General features: G+C 36.5%; 1 protein-coding gene across 1 annotated transcript; it reads right to left on the reverse strand.

The window, feature by feature from the left end:
* Window positions 1-1,732: 1,732 nt before the first annotated feature.
* On the reverse strand, window positions 1,733-2,834 carry LOC132792600 (cell death protein rpr). Its single transcript, XM_060802028.1, has one exon. It carries the CDS (start codon window positions 2,482-2,484, stop codon window positions 2,281-2,283), a length of 204 nt encoding a protein of 67 aa, XP_060658011.1. The 5' UTR covers window positions 2,485-2,834; the 3' UTR covers window positions 1,733-2,280.
* Between the last annotated feature and the right edge of the window lie 24,334 nt (window positions 2,835-27,168).

Consider the following 27,168-nt stretch of genomic DNA (forward strand, 5'->3'; position numbering starts at 1 on the left):
ATTAACAGCTTAAGAAGTTTGCCAACAAGTTCTTAGAGTGCTTCTTGCTGACTTGAGTATTAACTGTTTTCTGTCTGTGATTTTTACAGCTTTTACTTACAAATCGCTCGACGCGAAACAAAAGGTTTTTTTATTGCATTGTGGCCCAACAAGTTGTCGAGCAGCGCGAAAACATAATCATAAACTTGTCTCAATTATTTTTCATATGCCACGCCCCTTCGTCGCCACCCACTAACCGCTGTGGAGCATTTAGCCAACTTTTATCTGTTGAACGTTAATTAGTTTTGTTTGGTAAAGTGAAATTTTTGATTTTTTCCCCGAGCACACAGAAACTTTTTATTAAGCTTTTCGTCCAAAAATGTTTGCCAATCAAAATGAATTGAACACAAGACGCTCACAGAACGCAAAAAGTCCTGCACAGGATACATGCAGTAGGATGCAATGCGTCTGATTGCAGCTGCATAAGTGCAAAAGTTTAATTAAATGACGGCGGCGGCTGATTCCGACAATGGAAAGTGGGAAACTTTGTGCCCCGAGAGCAAATGGCGCTTATGATGAGCCCCCTTGGAAATGCCAGCGTTGATTTTCCAAAAGGTTTTTCGCGCTGCACTTTGAAAAAATTAACTTAAGAATGCAAATTGTTTTGTTAGCACCTCATTTTTTGACATTACCATCTGGGGGCTGCAGCTGAAAACAGCAGCAGTCGAGTCTAGATTTTTGCATAATTGAATTTGCTACTTTCATTTTGGGAGCGTGGAAAATTCTTTTTGTTAATTTGATAAGTCCATCGCTATTGCTATTTGTGTGGAAACATTTTCACAAGAGTTGAAAAACTAACATCTGAAATTTAAATACATATAAACACTCATGTAAACTATTTGTATCCTCATCTTGTATAATAAATTCCTTTAATGTTTGAATAATAAAGAATAAATTAACAAACATTTTGATAGATATAGTACTCATGAGATCTAGTTTATCAAGATTTTTCAGATTGAGATTTGTACTTCTTAGACTTTCAGATTAATAATATATAATAATACACTTATTTTATTTAATTTTTCTACACTAACATGTGCATTACCTTAATATTGATATTATAATCATTAAAACGAAGGAATCCAAATTCTTTTTCCTAAATGCGTGAAAAGTTCTTGAATACTTAAAACAAGTTTATTAATTGATCCATAATCTTAACTATTATGAATTTTTTTTTTTTTTTGAAATGATTATCTGAAAATTTATTATACATACATATTATTGGGCATAGTGGCCTCATAAAGGGAAAATCCTAATAAGAATTAAGAATTTTGATTCTAACTTAATAATTTAATATGAGATAAATAATGAAATTAAATTAGCTAACGCTGAAAAATAAATTGATTTTTTTTTTTAATTTACATATTATATAGAACAACATCTTGTTGAGACGTCAGCGACAAACTGAAATGGTATAATCTCAATGTGATCGAAAGCCGTCGGCATTTCAGCAGCGGCGAGAATTTTTCTTTGTTCCCAAAGATTAAAATGTATTGTGTCGGCTGAACAATGTCTAGATATAAATTTAAAGAAATGCAAAAACGTATATATTTCTGTTTAATTTATGTATCTTCCGATTTAAAGTGATTTATTTATTTCCGATATTGACAAATGTATTTTATGGCTTCCAAAATTTCCTGAAAAGACGTCATCAATTCCCTCCCAAGAAATAAGAGAAATTAATTTCGTTTTCTTTTATCTTTTTATTTTGTTTTTTTTTGTTTGACAAAAAATTGATGCAATTTTTAGCAAACCTTATAAATAATTATATCGGGATTCTGTATAATCTCTTTGTCAGCTTTTACAAAAATTTTCTCGCTTACAAAAAAAACTTACAAACTAATACATAAGTGTTTCGATAATAATTTAAATATACATATATCAAAAATCAAATATTGCTAAATCGAAGCTATATGTTCTTGATGTCATCGATGCTCTTCTTGTTGCTGGGTAGAAACAAAACCATTATCACAATCGCTTTGATGAGTAAACTTAAGAGGGGTTGTTTGTTGTAATTTTGGAAAAATGATTTAAAGAAAATCATAAAGACTTCAGTTGTTCTTCTTCCGTCGGTGAAGTACTCCGACGGCAACTTGTTGTTCCTTGTGCTTGTACTGAGTGTTGACTGTAGTAGTTGTTGTTCCAGTTGTAGTTGTAGTTGTAGTTGTAGTTGTGGTTGCCGTAGTAGTAGTAGTAGATTGTAGTAGATGTTTGTGGTTTACTCAAGGCTGCGTTTATTTTTTATTGCGATGGTTTGCGCCACTTGCCGCACTTGCGTCCCGCTCGCTGCAGGCACTGACTTGCCGTCGAATCCATCATCTGGCGAATGGTGTTTAGCACCATTGTGGCCATTTGCCAGTGACGTAGGCGCAACAGCTGCTGCTCCTGCTCTTCAGCCTTGCGCAGCAACGTTGCCTGGTCGGGTATGTAGAAGGCCACAGCCATTGTCAAGATCGGAGATGTGATGAATTTGTTGGTGCTGTTGTTGTTGTTGTTGTTGATGCTATCAAAGGAAACTTGTTCCTTTGTTTCCAATTGCACAATTGTTTGTAATTATTAATGTATGTCTTTCTTCTGCAGATGACTCAAGACTTTCTCTTTGCAGATTCGCACGTCAACGCACACAATGAATAAATTAACTACACAAATTCTTTGTTGTTGTTATTACTGCTGCTGCTGCTGTTTACGCACACGTCAAATATGCGGCAATTTGGGTTCGTTCACTTTGTTCTGGTTTGCTGCTCTGTTTGGTTGCGCACGTCCGTACGCTTCGTTGGCTTACTTCAAACTGTATGCCGTGAGCGAGCAGTGCGCGCTTTTATACCTCTGCACGCTGTCGCACTAGTTGCTCTGGCTCTCTCTCCTGCGCTTGCTCTCGTTCTCGCTCGCGGTTGCTGCTACTGCTGCTGCTTCTGCTGCTGCTGAGCTAACTCTCAGCGCGCGTTGTTTTGTGTGTTTGCTGTCTCGCTCTGCTCTTGTGTGCTCAGCGTAGGTCTCAGTTGCTGTCGCTGCTGCTCTCGTTGGCGCTCGCTGTGCTTCAATTTTTTGTTTTGGTATTTTTGTTGACATCGCTTCATTCGTATTTTTATTTTGAGTGGCCGCCACCAAAAAAATTTGTATTGTTGTTGCCAGGCGGCTCTGCCACCTTGCGCTTGTTACCAAGTGTGTTCCAGTGTGTGTGGGAGGGTGCTTTTTTTGTTAGTGTGTGTGTATGTGTGTGTGTTGTAAGGCGTCGCCTTTGTTGTAACTGTATGTGGCGAGAAGTACAGTTAGCATATTAATTGTATTAAATCGTCGTCGCATGACAAACGCCTGTCTGGCAGCAAAAAAGGGAGCAAAAAGTCATCTTGAAATATCGGCAAGTGGGCAAAGTTGAGTTCTCATTATGAATACACAGAAATCTATATGTATTCGATTCTACAACAAGTATAATAATTATATTTTTGCATACATATATAGAATTTGTATCAGGTTCTCGGTTTTTATTTTATTTGACGAGCCTTTCAGCGATTTCTTTATCAGCACATATTTTGCATGTTTTACAAGTGTTTCCCACCCATTGCTTCCGACTAGAAAGACGCTTTAAGTAATTGATGTCTGTCATAAATGCATTCTATACGAATACGTAATTTTGTTCTTTTTTTTTAATTCTTTGTCAACAATGGGCTCGTCCACTTATTGTGTGCATCTATAGATCATTTTTTATTTTGTTCGCAATTCGCATGAATCTGAGCGGAACGAGTCGAAAACGATATCGTTACTAAACGAACATGAAATATTCCCCAATTTAATATTAATTGCGCCAAATTTCAGTACATTGACATGCAAAATGTGTAATTATTTCATTCATAATTCTTAATCTTGCATTAATCATAGGAGCGGGTTCATTTGTGGGGTTTACGACGTAGTAATTGAATATAACTTTAGATATTTAACCTCAACTATAATAAGGAGTAGGAAGTATCACTTAGTAAACCTTAAAAGGAGTTTCTAATTAGTCAGAGAATAATTTTATAAATCCTTCAAGAAGTTCGTAGTTAGTCAGAGGTCAGGAAATAAACCATATTATTCATCCAATTCTAAAAAGAAAGCAACGCGGAAGTCAAGATTCATTTCTGCAATGGGAATTTGTGAAAGTGATTAATTTATTGTTATTAAAATGCTAACGGTTCTTTTCATTGTGATGAAATTATTGCAACACGCGTTACAGTCAAGTCATCTAAAGTTGTATTCGAGTATTGACTGGCCAAATTCAGTGACTGAGACTCCACCCACAATGTCGTCACTTTGCTCTGACCCACGCACACAATCTCGAGCCTTAGAGCTGTCTGTAGTGTCTCAAGTGTCTATCTGTGTCACACAACTTCCATTTAGGGGTTGCTCTAGGTCTATTGTTGGCAGAACTACTCGTTAACATTCGCCTTACACTCTCAACATTTTCTTTCCCATTCGCACAAGCGACAAAGTCGCTGCATAGTTGTTGTTATTTTTTTTCTTCTCGTCTTCCTTCTTGGTTTTCCGGGTTCGCGACGGCAACATAAATTTGAAAGGCGTGGCTTATTTACCAAAAACGTCGGGCAACATTTTGTGCCAGACAGAGACAGCAACAACATTTGCTCTCTTTCGAACCAACAAACTCTACGCAGGTTGGAGTTTTTGTGTTTGCTGCTTCTTCTATTATGGTGTATATTTTTTTTCTTTTTTGGGCAACTCAACTTCAGTGTTTTTTTTTGTGTTTGTGGGGCGGAGTTTGGTCAGAGACCTTATTTAATGGGCTAACCTAACCGCGACGTGGCGGCTATTTTATGAATCAGCATTTCTGGGTGGAGCCTCGGTTATGCTTGGTTTGCTTTTCGAGTTATAACATAGATTATGTTCAAATCATTGCTTGGCCCTTCAAAACGCACTCTTAACCTCTTCAAACGGTGCGTTTTGCCGTCGGTAATTTGCGCATTAGCAATCCATAATTGGAACAATTAAAGAATTTGATGTTTTCTTTGTGATGTTCCTTGAGATAAGCGTTTCTACATTTCGAACTGTTTAATGAAGCGTAAGAGGGCTGTTTCTCAAGAGATATAAATCTGAGTGGATTTCTTGTTTTCTTAAAGGATTACATGATACCATTTCCTTCGATCGACTTACTTGCTGGTCATGCGGGTAATTATTGCAATTTTGATTATTTAAATTGTGTAGTCAATGTGAAGCGACGTGTGTCAACACATTAACTGTGACAGAACTTCATATATTTGGGGTTGATGGCTTTCAAAACCCATATAACTTTGTTGTCGCTATCAATTTGCATAGCTAATTGCATGGAAATGCAATTTGTTTACTGATTTTTGAAATCATAAAGTTTCAATTCAATTTCATAGTTTAGCTTTTACATTATTGAAAGTGAATGTGTCAAATTAGCTTTTAATTGAGTTTTCAATCTGCATGTCAAATGACCCACATGATCCACCGCAACTTTGACGCGTGTTCCCATTTCATCAAAGTATGTCAATCTTCAATGAGTTTTTCCCTTTACTTTCATGAGACATTTTAAGTTACCAGCACCAAAACAATTTAATGTTACAGCAGCAAATGTGAAGCTCTTTCTTCTGGCCCTCTGACGTGTCTTCGTCTTTGTCATTGTGACGTTGTCGTCTCGTCGGGGACTGCCTCAAAATTTTATAATATATACGTTTAAGCGATATACATACATATAAACCCAGTAATACTTGTATGCTAATGAGTAATACCAATAAGCGCGCGACTTGCGTAATATTTCTTTGGAGTTTCCCTCTCCCTCTCTTCCTTACTCTCTTTCCATCTCTCTCTTTCTAAATAACTTTGTTGCTCTCCATTTCATCGCATTGTGAGCGCGATCTTTGCCATTTCTCTCACTTTGTATTACTCTCTTTTACTCTTTCGATCGCTTCGTTTATATGTTATTTTTATATATCAATTTCATTCCCACATTATCGCTGCTCTGTTTCGTTCTAACTGGCTTTCTGTCTGACAATTTAACTTAATTGTTTCGGTATCATCTTATTTTTGAGCTTTCTTTCGACAGGTTTGTCTTTGTCTAACTGACTTTCATTTTTCAACGCCTGAACAAATTGTTCTCGATCTTTCTGGTCCTTTTCTCAATTTGTACGGTTTGATTTATTTGGTCCAATTTCACTTAATTATTATTTATATGAGCTTCGAAAGAACTTTCCGGCCCTTAATCAGACCGATCATAATTAATCTTTCCAATTGACTTTCTGCCCATTTTTAACACAATTAAAGAGGCTATTAAATGACTTTATTATTTTTAAACAATTTTTAGATTTCATTAAAAACGTAACATCGAAATATTTTAATCCTTCGAATCTATCAATTTCGTTATTAACTTATCAATTTCATTATGTTAGTATAAGACTTTTAAGTCATAAGTCTTGATCGGAAAAATATACAAAAAAAAACACATAGCATTTTCTCGATGTATCCAACTTTATTTATATCATAAAATTTCATTATGTTGGGATAATCAAACTTTACAAATAACTTTCCCTCTTTTAGTCATGCCCTATTCTTTTCAGCTTACGCATTTTTCGAATCTCTGATCTATCTACCTAAAACTAAAGTGAAATTGAAAGCGACAAGCAAGAGCTTCTCAATCCTTCCACCTAAAGCTTTATCAAAAGGTTTTCCACTTTTTTTTGCATTCTTTTCAGCTTACGCATTCCTTTTGCATCTCTGATCTATCTTCTTAAATATAGACAGTCTAAAAACGTAAAGTGAAATGTGAACGAACGTTTCTCAATCCTTTCATTTCACATTATTTCACATAATTGCAATATGTTCCAATTTTAAATTAGTACTTCCTCTTTAATCATGTTTATTACTAACTCTAATCTAAGTCTTTGAACATTTTTTTAAATTTTAAAAAAGAAATATCTCGATTTACCAAATTGACATTTCTTTATTCAATTTCATTATGCTCAAATAATCAAACGTTACACATTGCTTTCCACCTTTTAATCATGTTTTATTCTTTTCATTTGACGCATCTCTTTCTATCTCTGTTATGGCTATCTCTTTCTGCTGTTCTGTCTCTCAACTTCATTAAGCTGCTGCGGTATTAATCTACGCTTTGCCACCTCCTTCCCTTCCAGACAGTGATGTTATTCCGTCTCAGTCTCAGTTTCAGTTTCGCCCTGCTTATCTCGCTGCAATGGTTAACAATCTCTTTCTCTCCCTCCATATTTTCCCCAATTCGTGTAATTTGTATTAATTTTTTATGAGCTCCTCTACTGGTGGCCCCAACTTCAGACAGAAATATACATTTTTTTTATATGTATTTGTTTTCCATTTAGAAAGCAGCGAAACAAAGACAATTGCTGGGTGATCCGTTGCACATGGGTCATTAACTTGCCGCATTTTGTAACGCCTGTCATTGAGTTGCTGCTTAGGCAGACGACGACGACGACGACGATCGTCGGTCCGTCTACAAAACGAGTGATCGCGGAAGCTTTGCCGTTTCCCAGGCACAAACGCAAAGCGAGTGAGAGAACCAACCAACCAAGCGATGACTCATCCAGCCAATGCACTTGGCAGTGGAATTGTGGTGGGGAAAGACGATGGGGAAAGGGAGGGAGGCATACCAAAAACGAGACCCATTTAATGTTGTTTAACGACTGTTTGCTGTGTGGGGTTTCGTCTCGTCGCGTCTTGTCTTTGGGTACAACATGTGCATAACTTTTCGGATTCGGATTGAAATTGTGTTTGCCAGCAGAGCGAATGGAAGGGGAAACTCGACTCGATCCTCAACTCCAAGCAACACACACTCAACGCAAAAAAAAGATACACGGCGATATGCCGATAAGATTGTTCTACCCGACAAACCGAAAATCAAAAAAAAAAGATGTGTGGACCTTCTTCGGACGCTCTTGCGCTTGGCCTTTGTTTAATTTATTTGATTGTTCCTTTTGTTTGGCCAGCGTTGATTTCTCTGTGTGTTTGTGTCTTGTACAAACATGTCAGTGCGTTATGCTCTTTTTTTATTTGAGTAATTTTCGCCCCTTTTTTTGTAGTAGTCATAGATTTTATGGACAGATAAAGACTATCTGCAGGTCGTGGAGATCTTTGATTTTTCGCCTCGGTTCAGTAGGTGCGTTGCAGGCCCTTCTGGACACGCAGTAACGTGTCTTCTCTTCGTTTGCTTATGTCATTATTTGTCTATCGTCTTAGTTGCACTAATATTTTCCTCAAGTGGTGTGAGTCTTGCTTGTGGCATGAGTAGAATGACTCATGCTGCGGCTTGCTGCGGCTGGGAATGTGTGGCAATTAGACTTGATTATCGGACGTAGGTGCAAGTGTAGCAAGAAAACATATTGCATGTTAACATACATACATATGTAGATACAAATAAATTACGCAAAAAGTTTCTAGGAATGCGCATTTATTGTCTTGAACATTTAAATTGGAAATGTTTTACTTTTTATGGCCACTCAGCTCATCAAGTATTTTACTCGGTTGAGTGACTAGTTTTTGGACATTTTTATGCATTTCGAGTTAAAACGCCATGAAATATGCAACACATGGCGTCGTCAAACAGTCTTTTATGCGCTTCGAGTCGTTGTCGCCACACTCCGCCCATCTTTTCTGTTTTTTGCATATTCTATTTTATGTGCCAATGCAAATGGGGCATTAAAAAATTTTGCGCTGCTTTCCACGTATGGCAAACGCGTCTCTTATCAATCCGCTCTTATCGTCAGCTGCTCGTAAAAGATGCGCGAGACCGTAAAACTAAAGGCAGCAGCAGCATCGACGAAATCAAAGTATATAAAAACTGGCTACCAGACTTTTCTCACACACTTGGCCATAAAATAGATAAAGCCCAAAAATTTGAATAGAAGAAGGGAGCTGCAAGCAGGAGTAGCTCGAGTTGTAGTTGGCCGAGATGGAGGAGGACGCCAAGTTGTCTGGACGCGTAATCTATACAGGAAACGAGCTACGAGTATTTTTTATAGCCTCACATATGCAGCAGCAGTTGGGGGAGTGGAAGCTTGAATTCAATGTTTGCTCGTAAATATAAATTAAATTATATAATTTATGTAATTTCTGTTATTTCACATTTAACCCCATCTGCGGAAGCCATTATCGTAATTTCTCCCAGCGCACTTTTATTTAAATCAAATGAAATTAATTTGAATTGCCTCGAACAATTGTTGATCAAACTCCAAAGCATGTTGGGCATAAATAAGGCTTTTTCTTTATCGTAAATAAATTGTGAATTTAAAGGAAAAGTACAGGAACTGAAATATATGCTTACATAAATATTTTCTTCTAATAAATATTACAAAGTAATTTCTAAAATTTATATTACGATTATCTTTATAAATATGGTTTGTGTTCTGACTGAAATTTTAACGCATTGCTCAAACTCAGATGTGAATTTTCTTTTTATTAAAAAGTACCCTAAAGTTAACATTAAAATCTTTTGTTTTTCAACAAAGTTAACTCTTTCCAAATTGAATGAAAAAAAGCTTTTGATTTTTAAATATACTATTATATATATAGTAATATAAATCATCATAATTCTATCGATCATTAATGCTTCAACTTGCTTAATAGTATCTTCTTCTGATTAACATGATCATTTTATTTGAAGGCAACGAATACTTAAGTACAAAAGTGAAATTCTTAATATAATATTTCGAGTTTCTTCATTATCGCAACGTCTTTGGCTTACTTTCAGTGATCATTAGCATGAATTTATTCTCAACTAATGACACCTGTTTCTGTTGTACTTAACCATTTGATGTACTTAATAAAGAAGAAGACTTTTCTATGCAAAGTTTTTGCATTTGAAATTTGCTTCAATTGATTCTTAACAATTGCTAATATCATAACAACTCTTTCTGCTTTACATGATCGTTCACACATTTTTTACATTAACTTATAGAAAAAATTTTCCCTTTCCATCACATTTACTCACCCCCTTTGATATATTCATACGAGTCCAAAATATTTATGATTTTGTAATAATTTTTGATTGCCCTGTGCATGTAATTAATTCGAATTGTTAACTGCTTTCAAGTTGATTCTTTCAACGGCATTTAAAATGCTCAACGCCTATTTTGGCCTATAAATTTTCATGGTAATTAATCGGACTCGAGGTGATAAAAGGCGTGGATCCGTCGTCGTCCTCTGTTTCGAGGCCTTTATATTGTGCTCGTGTGTGTGTCCCTTGAGATACTTTGACAATAACTCATAAAGGCAGTTTAACTGCCCAGCACATCAGAGCGAGGCTCAGCGGGCTAATGACCACGACTCTGGGCCCGGATCGTGTTGTGGCCTCGCATCGCGCAAATTGTGCGCAATTAGTGCGCAATTTTTGAACGCTAGATGGCGCACAGCTGTGCTTGCCACACCCACCCACACACACAAACACCCATTGCACACCCTTCGCATGATTAGTACTGAGTGTGTTTTTGGCGTTGTAATTGCTTTTTGTAATTTATGCCCGCGTCGCGACCGCCACAAAAGTTGTCAGCATTTTGTCTCCATGTGTGCCACACAGTCCTTGCCACTGCCACAGCCTCCGACTACGACTACAACTCAAACTGCGACTCCTTCTACTGATGCACTTTGTCCATCATTATGACAGCTGCTTGACGACCAAAAAGGTCGCTTTCCGTAGCCAAGCTGATTGGGCAATATTTCCTTACCCGGTTGCCCGCTAATTTTTTCGCGTTATGAATGCGCTTTGTGTGTGACATTTGACATGACTGACTGAGTGACTGAGTGAGTGCAGCTGATGCCACGAGCGAGTTCGTCATGGTGATTACATCGAGCTGGTTCTCGGGCTTTTGTCAGACTCAAATTGATTTTAATGGGCTCTTCGTTCTTCTGCTCAGAAAGGGTGAAGTCTGGGCAATGTTATGGCATACAATTAGTTAAACGCAAAGTGTAATAATCCTCGTATTCTGTGGCTGCTCAATGCAAAAGAGTGAGATTTGTTCGCTGTTATTGTAGAAGATGCCAAATCCCAGCTGTTTCTCAATTAATTGCCATTTAGTGAAGTCGCTACTTCAAAAAAATACACCACAAAAAACAACAAAACCAAACAAAAACCACTTCCGACAATGGTACACAGTGCCACGCCCTCTTCTTCTCCGACTCCGCCCTACACTTGGCTACATTTTTGTTATAATTATGGCGTCCAACGAGGCGTGAACATATGTTGTCGTCGTGCCCCCCAAAAAGCTGTGCTACGTTAGCAGCAGCAGCCACAAAAGTTTTTTTTAAGCTACAGTAGTCGCTGGCTAAGAGCGACATAGACGCATGTTAGGTATGCATGTTAAGTACTTTATGCAGTTATTACTGTGCCACACATGCCAGACTCGCTGAGGCGTTCTTCTGGTCAAAGCGCCGTGTGGTATGCAACAGCAAAAGTTGCATTCAAATGCTGAATGCGAATCTGAATGGGAATGTGCTTTTTATATGGTCCACAACGACAACGAGACCGAGTTTTATGCTCGAGATGCTAAGGAAATAAGACACTTAGAGGCGACTTACTGATACGCTATAGAAAGGCACAAAATATGTGTAGTGAATAAAAGCAAATTTTGTCTTTGCTTTTGTCGAAAGAAATGCAATGTATGCCAAGAATGCTATATGATATAAAACAATTAAGAAAGCTATCCGCTACCCATTGTGAATAAAATCAAAGCAGTGCAGTATTTATTTTAAAATATACCAAATTAGTATACAACAAAATACTACAATATTTGGTATATTAATATAAGCTTTAAATATAACATACAAAATACTAAAAATATATGATATGAATATATTTGGTATATTAATATAGTATTACATTTAAAATATACCATAGAGTGCAAAATATGCCAGATTATCAGCTATAGCAACTAATACCCGTAATAGGTTTTGCCCATACAAAATTATTTCCTAAATAACTTAAAAAAATTTTTTAGATCGCAATAAAATTTTCAAGAATCATACCAAATATTTTTGTCAAATTATATAATTTACAAAATTTGAAATACACATATATTCAAATTTAAAAAGATATTAATAAGAGAGATAAAATACGAGCAAAAATCTTCAATTTGTGTTTGGAATGAAGATTTTGTCTGAACAATTATGCATTTGTTGAATAAATTTATGAAATTTCAAAAATCACAAAATGTTCACAGGTTAATACAAGATTTAATATTCCATTAATCCGCAATCATGCCAAACAAAATTACTCTTTATCTAAACCACAAGTGTTCTTTACTTAATAGCTATTCATCTATAAGCTGCATCTAACTCGAGCATGCTCAAGTCTCCATGGCAGACTCAATGATCTCTTGGATCACTGCATTTAAATAAAAGCGGAAAACCCCTTTTTTTGTGATGCCTCTTTTGCGGTCGATTTTTATGACCACTCGGCGGGAGTACAAAAAGGCGCAACCTGAAACCAGTTGTTTGGTCTCAGATTTGGTCAACGCAGCTGCGGCCATGCATGGGAGCAATGTGTGAGTGTTGTGAATGAATGTGAGTGAGTGGGAGAGTGAGTATGAGTGTGAGTGTGAATGCTGGGGTGCAGGTTCATTCATGCACAAATGGTTCAAAGTGAATTTTCAGGCTGCATTTGTCAGTTGTCCACGGTCGTTGGACAGTTTTTACTTTCCTTTCCATTTCCAACAGATATTTTGTTTTTAATAATTGTTGCAAATGCGCTTTTACGCTTTTGACTTCAATTTGCAAGCGACGCTTTTGATATTTCTTGTTGCTGCTACTGTTGCTTTTTGTTTTTATTGTAATCGCATTAAGTGCGCTTATTTAACGCAAATCTGCCCCAGCTCATTGCCTCACAGCGCTGAATGAATGAATGTGCTGCAGTCAAACGCTAATGATGACTAATTTGTTTGCATTGCCACAGACTCGGCCACATTCGCAGTCTCAACCTTCATTCCATTTTATTTTCCTTTTGTCACTCTTGAGTTGAGTGTGCCACATGTGTGTTTGTGCCACAAGTGGCAAGAGTGGAAGCAAAAGGATCTGAGCTCGCTCGAGTTTTTGTTATTTTTGCAACATTTAACGCTTATTGCACGACTCTTGGAGAGTCTGTTTGTTTTTTTTTTTTAGGCTTTTTCCTCTCACTCTGTTCAGTTTGTTGTTTTTAGCTGCAGTGCACAATTAATTCGCAATTAGCATTTTGTTTTGAAATGTTAGGCAAATGTTTTGAGGGATGCACAAAGTGAAACATCAAGTGAACGAAGGAAGGAAACAAGAAGAGAAAGGGACATCAGAAAGTATCTCGCATTTGGAAAACAGTTCAATCCGCTTAACTAATTTACTCACCATGACAGCTAGGAAAATCAAGTAGGAAAACAAGCAATTGCTAAATTAACAAATTATGCATCAGCCAAGCGCAGAGAACAGGACGAAAACAGGACAACGAGCACTTAATTTAGTTAATGCCAATCCCAATCCTCCACTTGTCTGACATTTGACAGATGAACTGGGCAATCCTGTGACAGGCTTAGCCAGGCGAAACTGTCCAGGTTAAGGATACATTCAAATCGTTTATGCTGCTGATGCGGCGTAATTTGTTATCCACAATAAGTAGAATGAAAAAAAGGCAAGACGGGAGCAAAAAAATAGAAGCTTCGTTGCCACGTAATTGTAGCAAATAAAAATAAGGAGCAGAAGGACAACCCTCAGCAAATAAGGACATCTTGTGCTGGGCAAAGTTAATGGACATCGTTTTGTTTGCACCGCTTTTTGGACAGCAGCATTTAAGCACAAAGCTTATAAATAAAATCAAATAAAATAAAACAAATAAGTAGCAAGAAACCCTCGTTAGATACCTTTTAAAATGTTCTCTAAAAAAATAAAAATAAATAAAAATAGAAAGCAAAATAAAGAGACATTGCAGTTGGATATAAAAAGTAATTTACAACTTTTATAATAAAAGCAAAGTTATTAAAATGTGAATATTTCTCTTCCATAAAAATATTCTTTATCTTCCCAAATATAACTCTTTTTTTTTCTTCCATTTAAGGATATCAAGGACTGAACTAAGCCTCTTTTGAGACTAGCACTTGGTCAGCTCTGCATATTGCTGCCAACTGCATTCTGTTGATAATAAAAATTTAATGATTTTATTGCTTATGAAGTTGTAATTCATTTTGTGCCACAACCCTTCGACAATTATCCTTTTAGATAAACAATTGCGCCAGACAGTGCTCGAGTATCCTAAGAAAACAAAAAATACAGAAAACAGAAAACAAAGTGCGACTGTCATAAAAACAAATTTTCATTGTTTGTTTTCTTTTGCGCGCTTTTTGCTATATTTTTATTCCATTTTTTATGATTTACTTTTCGCTTTTGTTTTTGTGTTTTTTTTTCCACTGTCGTAAAACGTTTATTTCATTTATGCGGCATATTCCCTTTGGAGACGTTGCCATAAAAATTCGTGTAAAATTATGCAAAAAGGATTAAAAACATTTGCAGGAAATCTTTTATCCCCCTCTACAAACTGTGTAGCAGCTGCATTTGTCGACTGCTCGTCATGTTTTAATTACGCTCGATAATAAAACTAGTATCAGAATGCAGCGAGTTTTATTGCTGATGGGAATGTTAAAGTTGAAGTAGTAGAAGAAATGCTACTTGGTAATCTCAAAAAGGAAATTGGGAGTATTTTTTTGACAATGACTTTGACTTAATCTCCAATCAAAATTGTCAAAAATTTCTCACATAATGCCGCAAAATCAACAAAGAGCACGCTGCTAGCTAAGTGACAGAAATCTATATCAAAGGGTTCCCTTTTCACATACATTGCTAGGCAGCAATCAATTGAAAATCACGCACTGAGGCTGACCAAAAGAAACTCGATTCCTAAAGCTGCTATATCCACAATTATTTGTAATGACAGGACATATGATGAGGACCTTCGGTCGCATGCTTTTTTTCCTAAGCCAAAACGTATGTCAATTTGTCAAATTCGCATATATTTTTGCGGTGCTTTTTTGTTGCTGTTGTCCTTCTCTTTATCGCAAATGCCGTGCGACGGCTTTTTATTGATATCGTCCGGGGCAACACGTGTGTGTGTGTTTGGAGCATGGAGGATTGAGGACTTCTCCTGGCCACAACAATGTAATCTGATTCCTATGTCCGTTTCGTTTCATATGTGGATGGAATTGCCTTTGGCCAGGCTTTTATGCTTAAAACTGCCAAATCATTATAGAGGAAAAAAAACGAATATGCTTTCGACTTTTCCCATTATATTTTTGCCATGGTTTTGTCAGTTATCCTGTGGGTTATTTGATATTTTACAGTTGATAATAGCATCAGTAAAACTTTTCATATGTGCGTGATCATTATAGTTGATTGATGTGAATGCTTTTGCTCTAGCACTAACAGGGTTTTGGATTACGCTCTAAATGTGAATGATGGCAGAAAAATTTCTGCAAAATAACTGTACTGAAAATTTAAAAAAAAAAAAACTTAAATTTTGTTTCATTTTATATGTTTTAATATAATTTTTTGTTTCGGTACATCCCTCCTAGTAAATCGAATAAAACCGCAATTTTGAACTAACTAACTACAGTATATAAGATTCGTGAATAAAAATTTTATAAAAATGGTAGAAACTAAGCTTATGCCTCCTGCAATTCAGTGTTAGTTGCTTTGCCTGGCAATCTGGTATATTTCTTAATATATGGTATATTTTTAATGCACTTTTTTATTATACCAAGTATACCCTTTGGTATATTTCAGTACTATTGCGGTATATTTTACGAATGATAGTCTCTGGTATATTAATATACCACAAAAATAGTAATATATACCAAAGTTTTACATTTAAACTAAACCATATAAAACAAAATGTAAAACTCTATCAATATACCTTTGGAATATTTTAGTATATTTTGTGGTATATTAATTTGATATATTTTATGAGAAATTCCGCACAAATTTGCTCTAACTCAAAATTACTCAAAAATAGTTAAAACGAATAGTTTATTTGAATTTCTTTTATTTGCTTAAAGCCTATAAAATGTTTTATATAATGATCAGCTTAATAATGAATAAAAGTAGAGAAATTAGATATTATTACATACAAATTTAGCACCGACAACTGAGCAAGAATCCCTTACCAATACGCTATCAAAGTGTTGCTAATCTTTTCATAAAGTATTTCTCCCTAGATAAAAGGTAACGTGCCTTCATTACCATGCAAATCTCATGCTTCTCTTATGCTTTTGCTTCTTTAGGAGCTGTGGATTAAAATCGCATTACAATAGATCCATTAAAGTCACGCTACACGTTTGCTTTCCCCCTTCCGAAGTTGTGTCTTCGACGAGAACTGTACCAAAATTGCACTTAAGCCCTGTTGTATGCAAATCAATTGAAGCTACTCAGACGCTGGCCAAAACGTTAAGGGTTGAGATTTAATTATGGGAAACAAGAAACTCCCCTGCGAAAAGTCAACACACACACACAATGTTGGCATTGTTGAAATCGGGTACATGTAATTAAGCACTGGACACAAGTCCAGTTGAAGAAATCTTTACTTCCAGGATCATCAAGGTGCCAACGAAAACAATCGTCAGCCAACAAGCCAGCCAGCATATGGAATGTATGTATATTTAACTCTTTCAGTTTTTATGGTCATTAATATGCTTGATTATTTCCCCTCATCGTCGTCGACGGCCGTGTCGTCCTCTGATGAGGCGGCAGGACACGTGACCGACCGGCGACGACAACATCGAGAGAGCGAGTCCAGCGCCCGCATAAACATTTTCATCCTGAAGTATCAACTTCCTGTGTGGCCCGTGCAGCATTCAACAATCAGAAACCATAATAAATATCTGGTGCATTGTGTGTTGAAAATATATTTTAAAATTGTGGCAAGCACTTACCTTGCTTGCTCTCTGTGTGTTGCATGCAACCCCTTCAGGGCAGGCAGCCAAAAGGGTTAAGTAGCAAAGAGGATGAGGCTTTAATTCTGGCTCAGCGGCTCTTCCTTTTTTTTATTCTTCATTTTTTTTGGGGTTGGGCCACGCCCCGCTCGGCGGCTATTATTAATGCTGATTGACGCCTGTTTTGTAATTTTGTAATTGAAACTGAAGTTTCCTTCTATTTTGACATCATTTCTGGTGCCTTTTTTCCTTATGGCTTTCAGCTTGTTGTCGCTTCTCGTTGTTCTTCTCGTTATTATTATTCTTGTTGTTGCTCTTGTTGTTGTTTTTTTGTAGCCGCTGCGCCCACAATCATTTGTTCGTTATCCTTTGATCTTTTCGCTGTCGCGAACAGGAAGCTGTGACAACATGCTCGTCTTTTTATTTTTTAATTTTTCTAATGCAGCTTGTCAAATTATGATTCAGTTGCGCTTTTAGAGATGCGTACTTATCGATACTTTGCAGAGACTTTTAGGTATTTAAAACAGTTTATGGTTTGTTTTAATGAATTTCCAACTGTATTTATTGGAATCCTAGAATTGTTTATAATCTAAATTCACAAAATATTAATTTCTTAATTATTACCCAATTCTCATTTAAATTATTTAACATTTATAATTTTAGGTATTTATGTTTCTATCTATATTATAAATAATATTATATAACAAATTTTTGTTTGTGTATAAAGAAATATTTGTTAGGTATTTGACAGAATATTTGGTTTCTACTCTTTCTATTTAATTCTCAGCTGTACTTAAAATCCTAGATTTTTCATATCATAATTATAACTCATGTTACCTATCTACGCATAAATCATTTTTTATCTTTTGATATAATTTCATAATTTTGATTATCATTAATTTCTCAATACGTAGTTTTTATACCCGCTACCCATAGGGTAGAAGGGTATTATAACTTTGTGCCGGCAGGAAATGTATGTAACAGGTAGAAGGAGGCATCTCCGACCCTATAAAGTATATATATTCTTGATCAGCGTTAACAGCCGAGACGATCTAGCCATGTCCGTCTGTCCGTCTGTGTGTCTGTGTGTCTGTGTGTCTGTCCGTCCGTCCGTATGAACACCTAGATCTCAGAGACTATAAGAGATAGAGCTATAATTTTTTTTCGACAGCATTTGTTATGTTTGCACGCAGATCAAGTTTGTTTCAAATTTTTGCCACGCCCACTTCCGCCCCCGAAAATCAAAAAAATCAAATAACAAGCGTAATTTTAAAGTTAGAGTTGCGAATTTTGGTATATATAATAATAACTATAGTATAGTTATTAAAGAAATACTTTTGTATGGGGAAACACGTCTACTTACTAGGGTTGTTGCTTTAGATGACAATCTGGTATATTGTGCCGTCTATGGTATATTTTGAATGCGGTACTATATCAATATACCAAATATACTATTTGGTATATTTTTAGTATTTTAGCAGTATATTCGGTATATTTTGAGAAAATTATCGCAAAATATATTTCTTTTATTCAAAATGGGTAGCGGGTATCTCACAGTCGAGTGCACTCGACTGTAGCTTTCTTACTTGTTATATGTAAACTTGTTCTTAATTTGCTACTTTTAATTCTGTATTTTAATAATTCTATATTTATTGCATTTATTTACTCTAATATTATCTTATTTATTTACTGAATCTATCTATCTATGCCAGAAATATTTCCTTTTCATACCAATGTTTCATTAAGTTAATCATCTTTTAAAATTCAACCGCAATTACTCAAAATATGGCAAGAAATATGCAAAACTCTGCACATTTGCTTAAGTCATCAATTTTGGTAGCAGGTTTGGCATCGTAACCAAGGGTCGTCTGGTGTTATCTTGGGTCGATGTATCAACTTCAGGCTGGTGCCTGGTCTAACTCAACAAAATGGAAGCACTTTAAGTTTCAGCCAAGCGACAAGTCCTCAATTATCAGATTTGCATGACTGATATGCTGAACCAACTGGCCACAATGCTTTCTTCCTCTAGTGGTAGCAGGCAAGGCTCCGAATATCTGGTCTCTGTCTGTGCTTCTCTCTGTGCTCTGCCGCAGCATAATATTTCAAATGAAGCGTAGAGGAGCGGAGCATAGAGCAGGACTCATTATCAAAGCACAGCATGTGGTTAGCCCCAAGTAGCGAGGCAAAGTTCCGTTCTGCTCTGCGTTTTGGTTGATGCTGATGATGAAGCAACACTGCAGAATTTCAGTCAATTTCCTCGAAATTGTTTTTTGTTTGTTTGCCACACACAGAGAGAGCGACTTTCCTTCCTCCATCTCTATCGACTCGCTTAGGCTTCCTGTCTGCCTCAGCTTTTGAGGCAATGTGGCATTGTTCGGTGTTACAGGCGACAGTGTTAAATGGTTGCAATATGTCATCAGGTTGGCTTCACTGCCAACTTACCCAGAGTCTGAGTAGATGTGCCAGCCATGATAGTCCAATCATGGCAAACCAAGCTACGAGCCAAGCAACCAAGTTAACAACAAGCCAACCATGTGTCTTTCGGGTTCGGGATGCGGCGCCATTTGTATGAAAAATCGCCAGGATGCTAATACGTTTGACTTCCGTTGACGGATTACTGACTATTTGGTCTATGCCTGTCCTTCCTGACTGCCATCAAGTTGAGCCATGTCCTCCAGCTCCAGCTCCTTCTACTTTTGCTTCCCCTTCAAAATTGCTGCGTTTCACATTTCATTTGAATATTTTACTTGAATGGTATTTTTTTTGTTTGTTTGGTTGCTGGTTGCTGTGTTCTCCTCGCTCATTTCGAATCGTGGAAGCTATTTGATAATTTGCTGTGCTGCTTCTCAGTTGAGTTGTCGTTAGCGAGACAAAGCCCCCGTTGCTTTGATAAACAGAAGGGCCTAGCGCCAACTGGATGAATGAGTAGCACACTGAAAGAAAACGGAGGAAAGTTGGTACAGGAATATTTTAAAGTCCATATTAATTATCAGGATATTTGGTATTTGCAAAATATCAATAATAGTTGTCTAAAGTTCCAAAAGTTTTAAGTTTACATTTTTAATAAAGATCGTTTAATAGTATCAGCTTAACATTTATTTATTCGAATTATCTAATTACTAATTTTTACAAGCTTAATATAGTATACAATTTTCGTCTCATTTTTAGAATAATTTAATTTAATATTTTGTAATAAATTTTATATTTAATAAGTAACTTACTATTAAACTCTAGATCACCAAAATTAAACAAGTCCTTAACAGAGGCCTTCTTACTGATCGTTTATTTTTAAAAATATATATATTTTTAAATTGTCTTGCATTTTTCTCAGTGTAGTGCTGTTTTGGGCGCATTGATATGCAAATTTTTCAAATTCGTTGCAGCTTCTCTTTTATTTTTTGTTTGGTGTTTTGTGCTTTGGTTTGGTTTTGTTGGCTGCTGCTTTGGCTTGGAACTTTTTCTATTTTGGCACCATTTTGATTGCCATGAATGAGTAACGACCGGAAAGCTGTTTTTATGACCAAGTGATAGCGATAGCCCGGACATTGAGCTCCAAAATGGCCAAGGTAAACCAGACAGACAGTAGCTAGGTGAATTGGCAACTGAAACATTGCAAAATGGGAGATGGGGAAGCTGAAGCTACGTTTTCAGTTGATAAGCGAGCAAATTGAAAACGGCGTCGACATCGGAGGCGTTGAAATGACAAGCGACCCGTTGATTCTGGCAATTTTGTTGATGGATTTCAGTTAATGGTGCTGGCAAAATTACTGCGCTACGGTTTGTTGCGAAAAATTTAAATAAATTGCTCTCATTTGTGTGGGGCTATGCAAACACTCGGCAAACGAAACATCATCATCATCATCGTCGTCGTCGTCATCGTGTTGCGTTTTATTTTGTTTCTAAATTGAAATTGCAGTGCAAACAATTTAAATGGGATTTGCATAAATTTTCGCAGTGCTTTTGCAATGGTCAAGCCGGAAACTAAATCGGTTTTGTGTGCAGGACAAATCACTTGTAAATTGAATTACTTTTGCCAAAGCAAGCAACCCTTTTTTTCGTTGGTTACCTCATACTCATACTCATACTCATCTAAGCCACAAACTTCTTTCACACTCACACTCGACGATTCGAATTGAATTTCACGCATATGTGCGTTTATACAATTTGGCCAATTTTCAATAATAATAATAATAATAACAACGCCAACATGCAGTGTGAAAAGTTGTCATAAAATCGGATACATGAAAGACAAGCTTCGATTGCATTTCGAATGCCAGACTAAGAGATGTGCTATTGAATTCAATTGGAAAATCTTACCTATTGTTTTTAGTCTGCTCTCCCTAGAAGTTTCGCACTTACAGGGTATGTGGAGAAAGGGTTGACATTCGGCTGCAGGCTTTCCCCGGCAACAACTCAATTATGTCTGGGACACACACATGACTTGACAGACAGCTAGCAGCGCCTGCATTATGTTCCTTTCTTTCTGTTTTTTTTTTCTTCTCTTTTTTATGATAAGTAGCCGCTGGCTATGAAAATCCTTTGAAAAGCACCCGTACCCACAGTTTTTCTTACTCTTTTTTTCCCTGACTGCTTGTGGCAGACCAATCAACACCAACAACACACGAGCTGTGCGACAGCGTTTGCCAAAATCACATTTTCCATCAATTTTCGTACATGATTTGCGCAAAATGTTCATTCGATATCGGCAAAAGGGTTCGAGAGGATGGGTGGAGGGGCTATAAAACTGCAACTCGTCAGCAGTTGAAGCCGCTTAAAGCCAACGGCTGTGGCCATATTCGGTTTAATACACGTCACATGTTTTGACGTGGTCACGATGATAACCTTTTTTTTTTTGGTTTTTTGGTTTGTGGTGTTTTTTACAATTTTATGGTAATGCTGCAAAATGTTTTTATAAAAACATATTTTGTAACAGTCCGCAGTGAGAGAGAGTGTAAAAACCAAAACAATAAAACCGAGTGAAAAAAGGATAATAATGCGACACGTTGTCCACGAGAGGCCCATGCCAAAAATGGTTTGTTGTTGTATTGAAAAGCATTTTACTTTGATGTTTCTCATTTTTTTTTATTTTGGGCATTCGGTTACCTTTCTCTTTGCTGTTGCTGTTGCGTTAATAAATGCAAATAAAATATGTTTAAATTGCATTATTTAAAAAAAATTGCGTCGTTAATTTATATGCAAATACATTTTTGATAGCTAAAATATCACTGACTGCAGTGGACGAGGATGCCAATTTTTTTTGCTTTTTTTGCTTTTTGTTTTTTGTTCTGCAGGTATTTAAATTTTATTTCATATACATTTTTTGTTGTTGTGTTGTGTGGCCAAGCTGGTTAGCCTTGCGGCAGCGCAGCAGGGCCCATTAATTTTGATAGTTGCGCCATGGCATATGAGAGATATCCTTTTGATAGACGTACAGTGGAGTGAGTAGGAAAAGGGATGAGTTGGAGTCGATGGTTAAAGGGAAGCTTCAGTTGAATTGTCATGGCAATGCCGGACTTTTTTATTAAACATAATTTTATTAGTTGCATTTCATTAATTTGCAGATTGCACGCAATTTAATATTTATAGTTGGTTGACCTCGTTTCTAATTAAACGCAAATATTTGGATAATTAAATGGCGCAAATTAGCAGCTCGAATTGGTTGAATGAACAAGGGAAAAAAGGTGCTGAGATTTAAAGAGGAAAGGTAGGAACTGATTGTCATATAGATAGTTGCATAATCAAATCATTATGATAATATATTTATTGGGACTATGGTATATTCTACTTGAATTTATGTATATTTATTTAATGATTACTTTTAAAATCCATAAATGACAATTTTTAAGTGAATTTATTTGTTCAAAATATATGTTTTTCTTAGGAAATTGATTTATTTACAGTTTATAATGAACTTAATTAAACTTACTTTTCAGAAAATGACACAAATTTTCGGTACTTTCGTGAAAGAAAGTCAACAGCTGCTATGTATTTAAGTGTGCAGCCAAAACGTTGTGCACGTATACAAAAGTACGAAAACAACAGAAAAAAGAATAAATCTAACGTGGTTTTTGCTTGTTTCTTATCTCTATGCTCAATTTTACATAAACAATGTGCGAGCTATCAACTAAAAAAAGGAATATGCAAAATCATTGCACTGCTATTTCAAAGTTCACAATTGTATACAACATTTAAAATTAAAACAAAATGTATTTATTTATTATAGTTAGATATATTTAAAATGAACACAATATTATTTCCAAAAGCATTCTATTTAATTATATTTTATTTGACTTACTTTGTAACAATATTAAATTTACTATTTATTATATTATGTAATATGTAGTTAGTAATGTAAGTAAAATTTATCATCCAAAACCTCTATCAACAATTACCAACCAATCCAGTAATTATTTCAAAATCTATGCATTTCCATCACTTTATTTACCAGCCCAAATCTATTCATTGTCTAGGGAAAATCGTTAACTAACTGTTCGTTGGCGTTTGCGGATATTTTGCGTTGCGAACAAAAGCTCTTTGCTCTGCCTAATTCACTTTTAATTAACAAATCCCAGCCAGTCAATGCCAGAATGCAACCAGAACAGAAACTTTGTTAGCAAATGAAAAGAAATTCAATTAAGCTTATTTGAGCGTTAAAAGCCAATCATGTCAGAGCCGACCAAAAAGCACAATGAAAAGGACATGCAAGGACATCGAACAGAGCCAGACTCATCTCACTTTAGAAAGCATTCTATGGGTGGAAGAGGGACGGACAGCTTAACGACAAAAGGGTTGCAAAAAGGTGTCGCTGCCTCAACACATGTCTCTGCCACTTGCAGTTGCAGCAGCAAGTTGCACGTTGCAGCATGCAGAGGCGGATTTTTCGGGCTAAAGCCAAAGCCAAAGGCGTTTTATGTGAATGCCTTCTGATTTAATTGCACCCTCGAAGTCAGATTCAAATATTGCATTGCAGAATGATTTGCAATTTGCATTTGCGTTCGAAATTTTCTCCAACTAGCGTCCGTTTTTGCATACCAATTAATTAGATGCGAATGCAATTTTAATTACACACACAGTCCGGAGTCCGCAGTTGTGAGTTGCATTTTGCAGTTGGCGATTGCATTTGGTAAATTGCAAAATGGACAGATCTGGAATTTATGGTTGGTGTTGGCTTAGTGGCCGCAGACCGAAAGTGGATTATAAGAGACGTTTTGCCTCATCGAAGCTGGTGGCAACTGTACACCTCACATTCCATTCCATTCAATTTTCGTTCGCCTTGATTGATCGCCATCCGTCTCATTCGAATTCTCTTTCTCATCGCTGTCGAGCGTCATCGTCATTTACCCATACGTCAGTCAGTCAGTGAGTCGTAAATGTAAGCAAACATGATGGTGGTCACGTGTCGGCCATGTAAGCTGCGAGCAGGACACGTGTCCTGCTCTCTTGTTGTCTTCAACAATTTTTGAAGTGCCTTCGCCATAAGTGAGAGGGGTTGCACCAGAGAGTGGGTTGAGTTAAGTCTCTCTCTTCTTCTACACGCATCTTCTTTGCTGACTTCTTCGGCTGCTGTTGTGCGTGTGTTGTGTGTGTGTTTTTTATTCGCCGTGTGTCGGCGCTAAGCCTAAAAGTTTGATTTGATTTTCGGTTTTTTCTTTTTTTTTTTGCTAAGCACATTAACGCATGTTTTCACTCATCAACGCTTGGCTAAGTGTTTTAGCTGCAGAAGGGGCGAAGAAAAGGCGTTACAATAATATTTTGTTCAGGCATATGGCTAATAAAAGAAATCAGGAAGCTGCGGCAGTTGGTTTATTAACATTGCTCTGCATTTTATTTGTATAAGTTAGAGTTAGTGTTGAAATAAAGGATTATATAAATCACAGGCTCTTGATTGAATGATATATACATATTTTCTTAATTGAATATTATATTAAGCTTTTATTAAACAAATGTTATCTTTTACAAAAGATTAATAATTCCAGACTAATTTCTTTTGCTATTATCAGCTTTTTGACATATAAAGAAATGCACATTTTAAAGTGTTCATATTGTAAGTTTTCATATATTATTATACATTATATTTTTGGTTAAATAGGAAAACATTTGATATACAATTTTCTTTAATTCTTTTCTGAAAAAAAGATGACAATATTTTTAAGGAGTGAAATAAGGTAAAAACGTACTTTATTATCAAGGAAATCACTTCAGTGTACAGACTCTCTTATATGTTAAATTAGCGATAGAACTAGATTTAAGGATACTATTGTACAATTTGCTTTATTTGCTGTATTTTGTTGTTAGCTTATTGATGGATTAATTTTGTAACGATTTCGAAATATATTGTCATCTTCATCCAACTTTATTTATTTTTATATGATTTTTAATATTCGAATATTTCACAATTAATTGTGTGAGTTAACAAATTACCGAAAAAGTCTATTATTTACCTTCAATTTTTTTGAATAATAGACTACTTAACAATAGCGTAAAAACGCAATCCATTATCAAATAAACCACTTTACTTCCGCGGCACTCAAGACCCAAACAATAACCCCTTCATGAGACACTTTATCAGGCACTCGAAATCCATTTCAAATGACTTCATTTTCTAATTTCCAATTGAAATATTGCATAAAATGTAAATGGAAAACGTGGCCAGGATAACAGCCCTGCGTATGGTCGTGAAAAAAACCCAAAATCAAAGCTGTAAAAACGCGTTGCGTGTGGCAAGCGAGCGACGCACGCACAAAGTCCAACAAACAATTGCGAAACATTTACACGGACACACGCTGCAGCGAAACAACAATACAAATTCGTCAAAAATCAAAATCGAATCAACAACAAAAAAACTAGGACTATGGAAAGGGTAGCTCAAAGTGAAGAAGAGCTGAGTAAAATCTTGCTGTTCTGTGCGCCTCACATGACTTTCGACACCCCGAGGCGACGTTTTGGGATTGTGAATTGTTGCACGCGTCGCATTCGGGGCAAAAGTAGAAACAATCAGAGTGAAAAGCCTCAGAAATAGTGGCAACAATAACAAACAACAAATTGCCCCGAATCAGTTTGCGAGGACATGCGCCACAAAGGACTCGACGCCTGTCGCTGTTTGCACAGAAGTTTGGCAGCAGCAGCAACAACAGCAACAACAGCGGCAACAATTATTACATTTGTTTAACTTTGCCCCATGCACTGCGGGGCAATTATGTTTGAATGCTTTTGTTTGCTGCTCTCGCAGCCGACGGCGACTGGCGAGTTAATTTAAGAAAAACTCTCGCAGAAAGGCTTGAGCTTGAGTCTCGAAAATCCTTTGCGTGTGCCGAGTTCTGTTTTAATTGCTTCAAAAATTGCTCATACGCTTCATTGCGTCGCGAAGAAGTCCCGGGAAAGGATATGACAGCGCGGGGCGCAGGATACGCGCCCTGTTGCTGCCGGCATTGGTCGACTTCTAATTGTTCTTGCTGTTGCTGTTGTGGCTTGACAGCCGCAACGTCGGCCACTGTGCAAACACTTCACAAACAGGAGAGATCCAAAAAGGAAACTCGAGCTCAGTTGTGTTTAGGGCAAACTCTCACTCATTGTCCATTATACTAATTGCCTGGTCGAGTAACAATGTTCAATGCAAGACCGTCACATAAATCAACTGCATATGACCAATTAATCATATAGTCTCTCTCACCATAAAATAACACCTGAACCGCATGGGCAACATTTTTAATATGTGTGTCGTTTTGTGGCTAAGTAAACAAAACCCGCAAGCCCCAGAAAAAAATAATGTGCAAAACCCCAAGCGTAAAAGCCGCAAAACCAAAAATTGGCTACCAAAATCTGGACCTGCTTTCCATATAGTCCTAATTGATTTATGAGGGTTTTTTCGACCAAAGCCTGCGAACCCAAAAACAGAGGCCAAACCAACTGTTTGTTTTTGCTTTGTGTTTTGTTTCGTTTTGTATTTGTGCAACTCGCTTTTTTAGATATCACCCGAGTGCAACGTGAAATTAAGCTGAAAATTACGCCAAATAAATGATTTACGCAAATAAATGGAAATTTATTGAGTCCAACTGTTTTGGGCATACATCATTTTGCCCACTACACATATTCCTCTACACATTCACAGCTTCTGTTTTTTTCTCTTCTCCTACGTCATAAAATGCGGGCAACAGCAGCAGCTTGTGATATGCAAATTTACATTTTGCATTGCATACTTTTTGGGGTTCGAACATATTGC

Source organism: Drosophila nasuta, chromosome 3, assembly GCF_023558535.2.
Source record: "Drosophila nasuta strain 15112-1781.00 chromosome 3, ASM2355853v1, whole genome shotgun sequence".
NCBI lineage: Eukaryota > Metazoa > Arthropoda > Insecta > Diptera > Drosophilidae > Drosophila > Drosophila nasuta.

What these genes read in the sequence shown, in the direction of transcription:
- LOC132792600 (XM_060802028.1), bottom strand. Translation starts at nt 2,484, where the DNA reads ATGGCTGTGGCCTTCTACATACCCGACCAGGCAACGTTGCTGCGCAAG.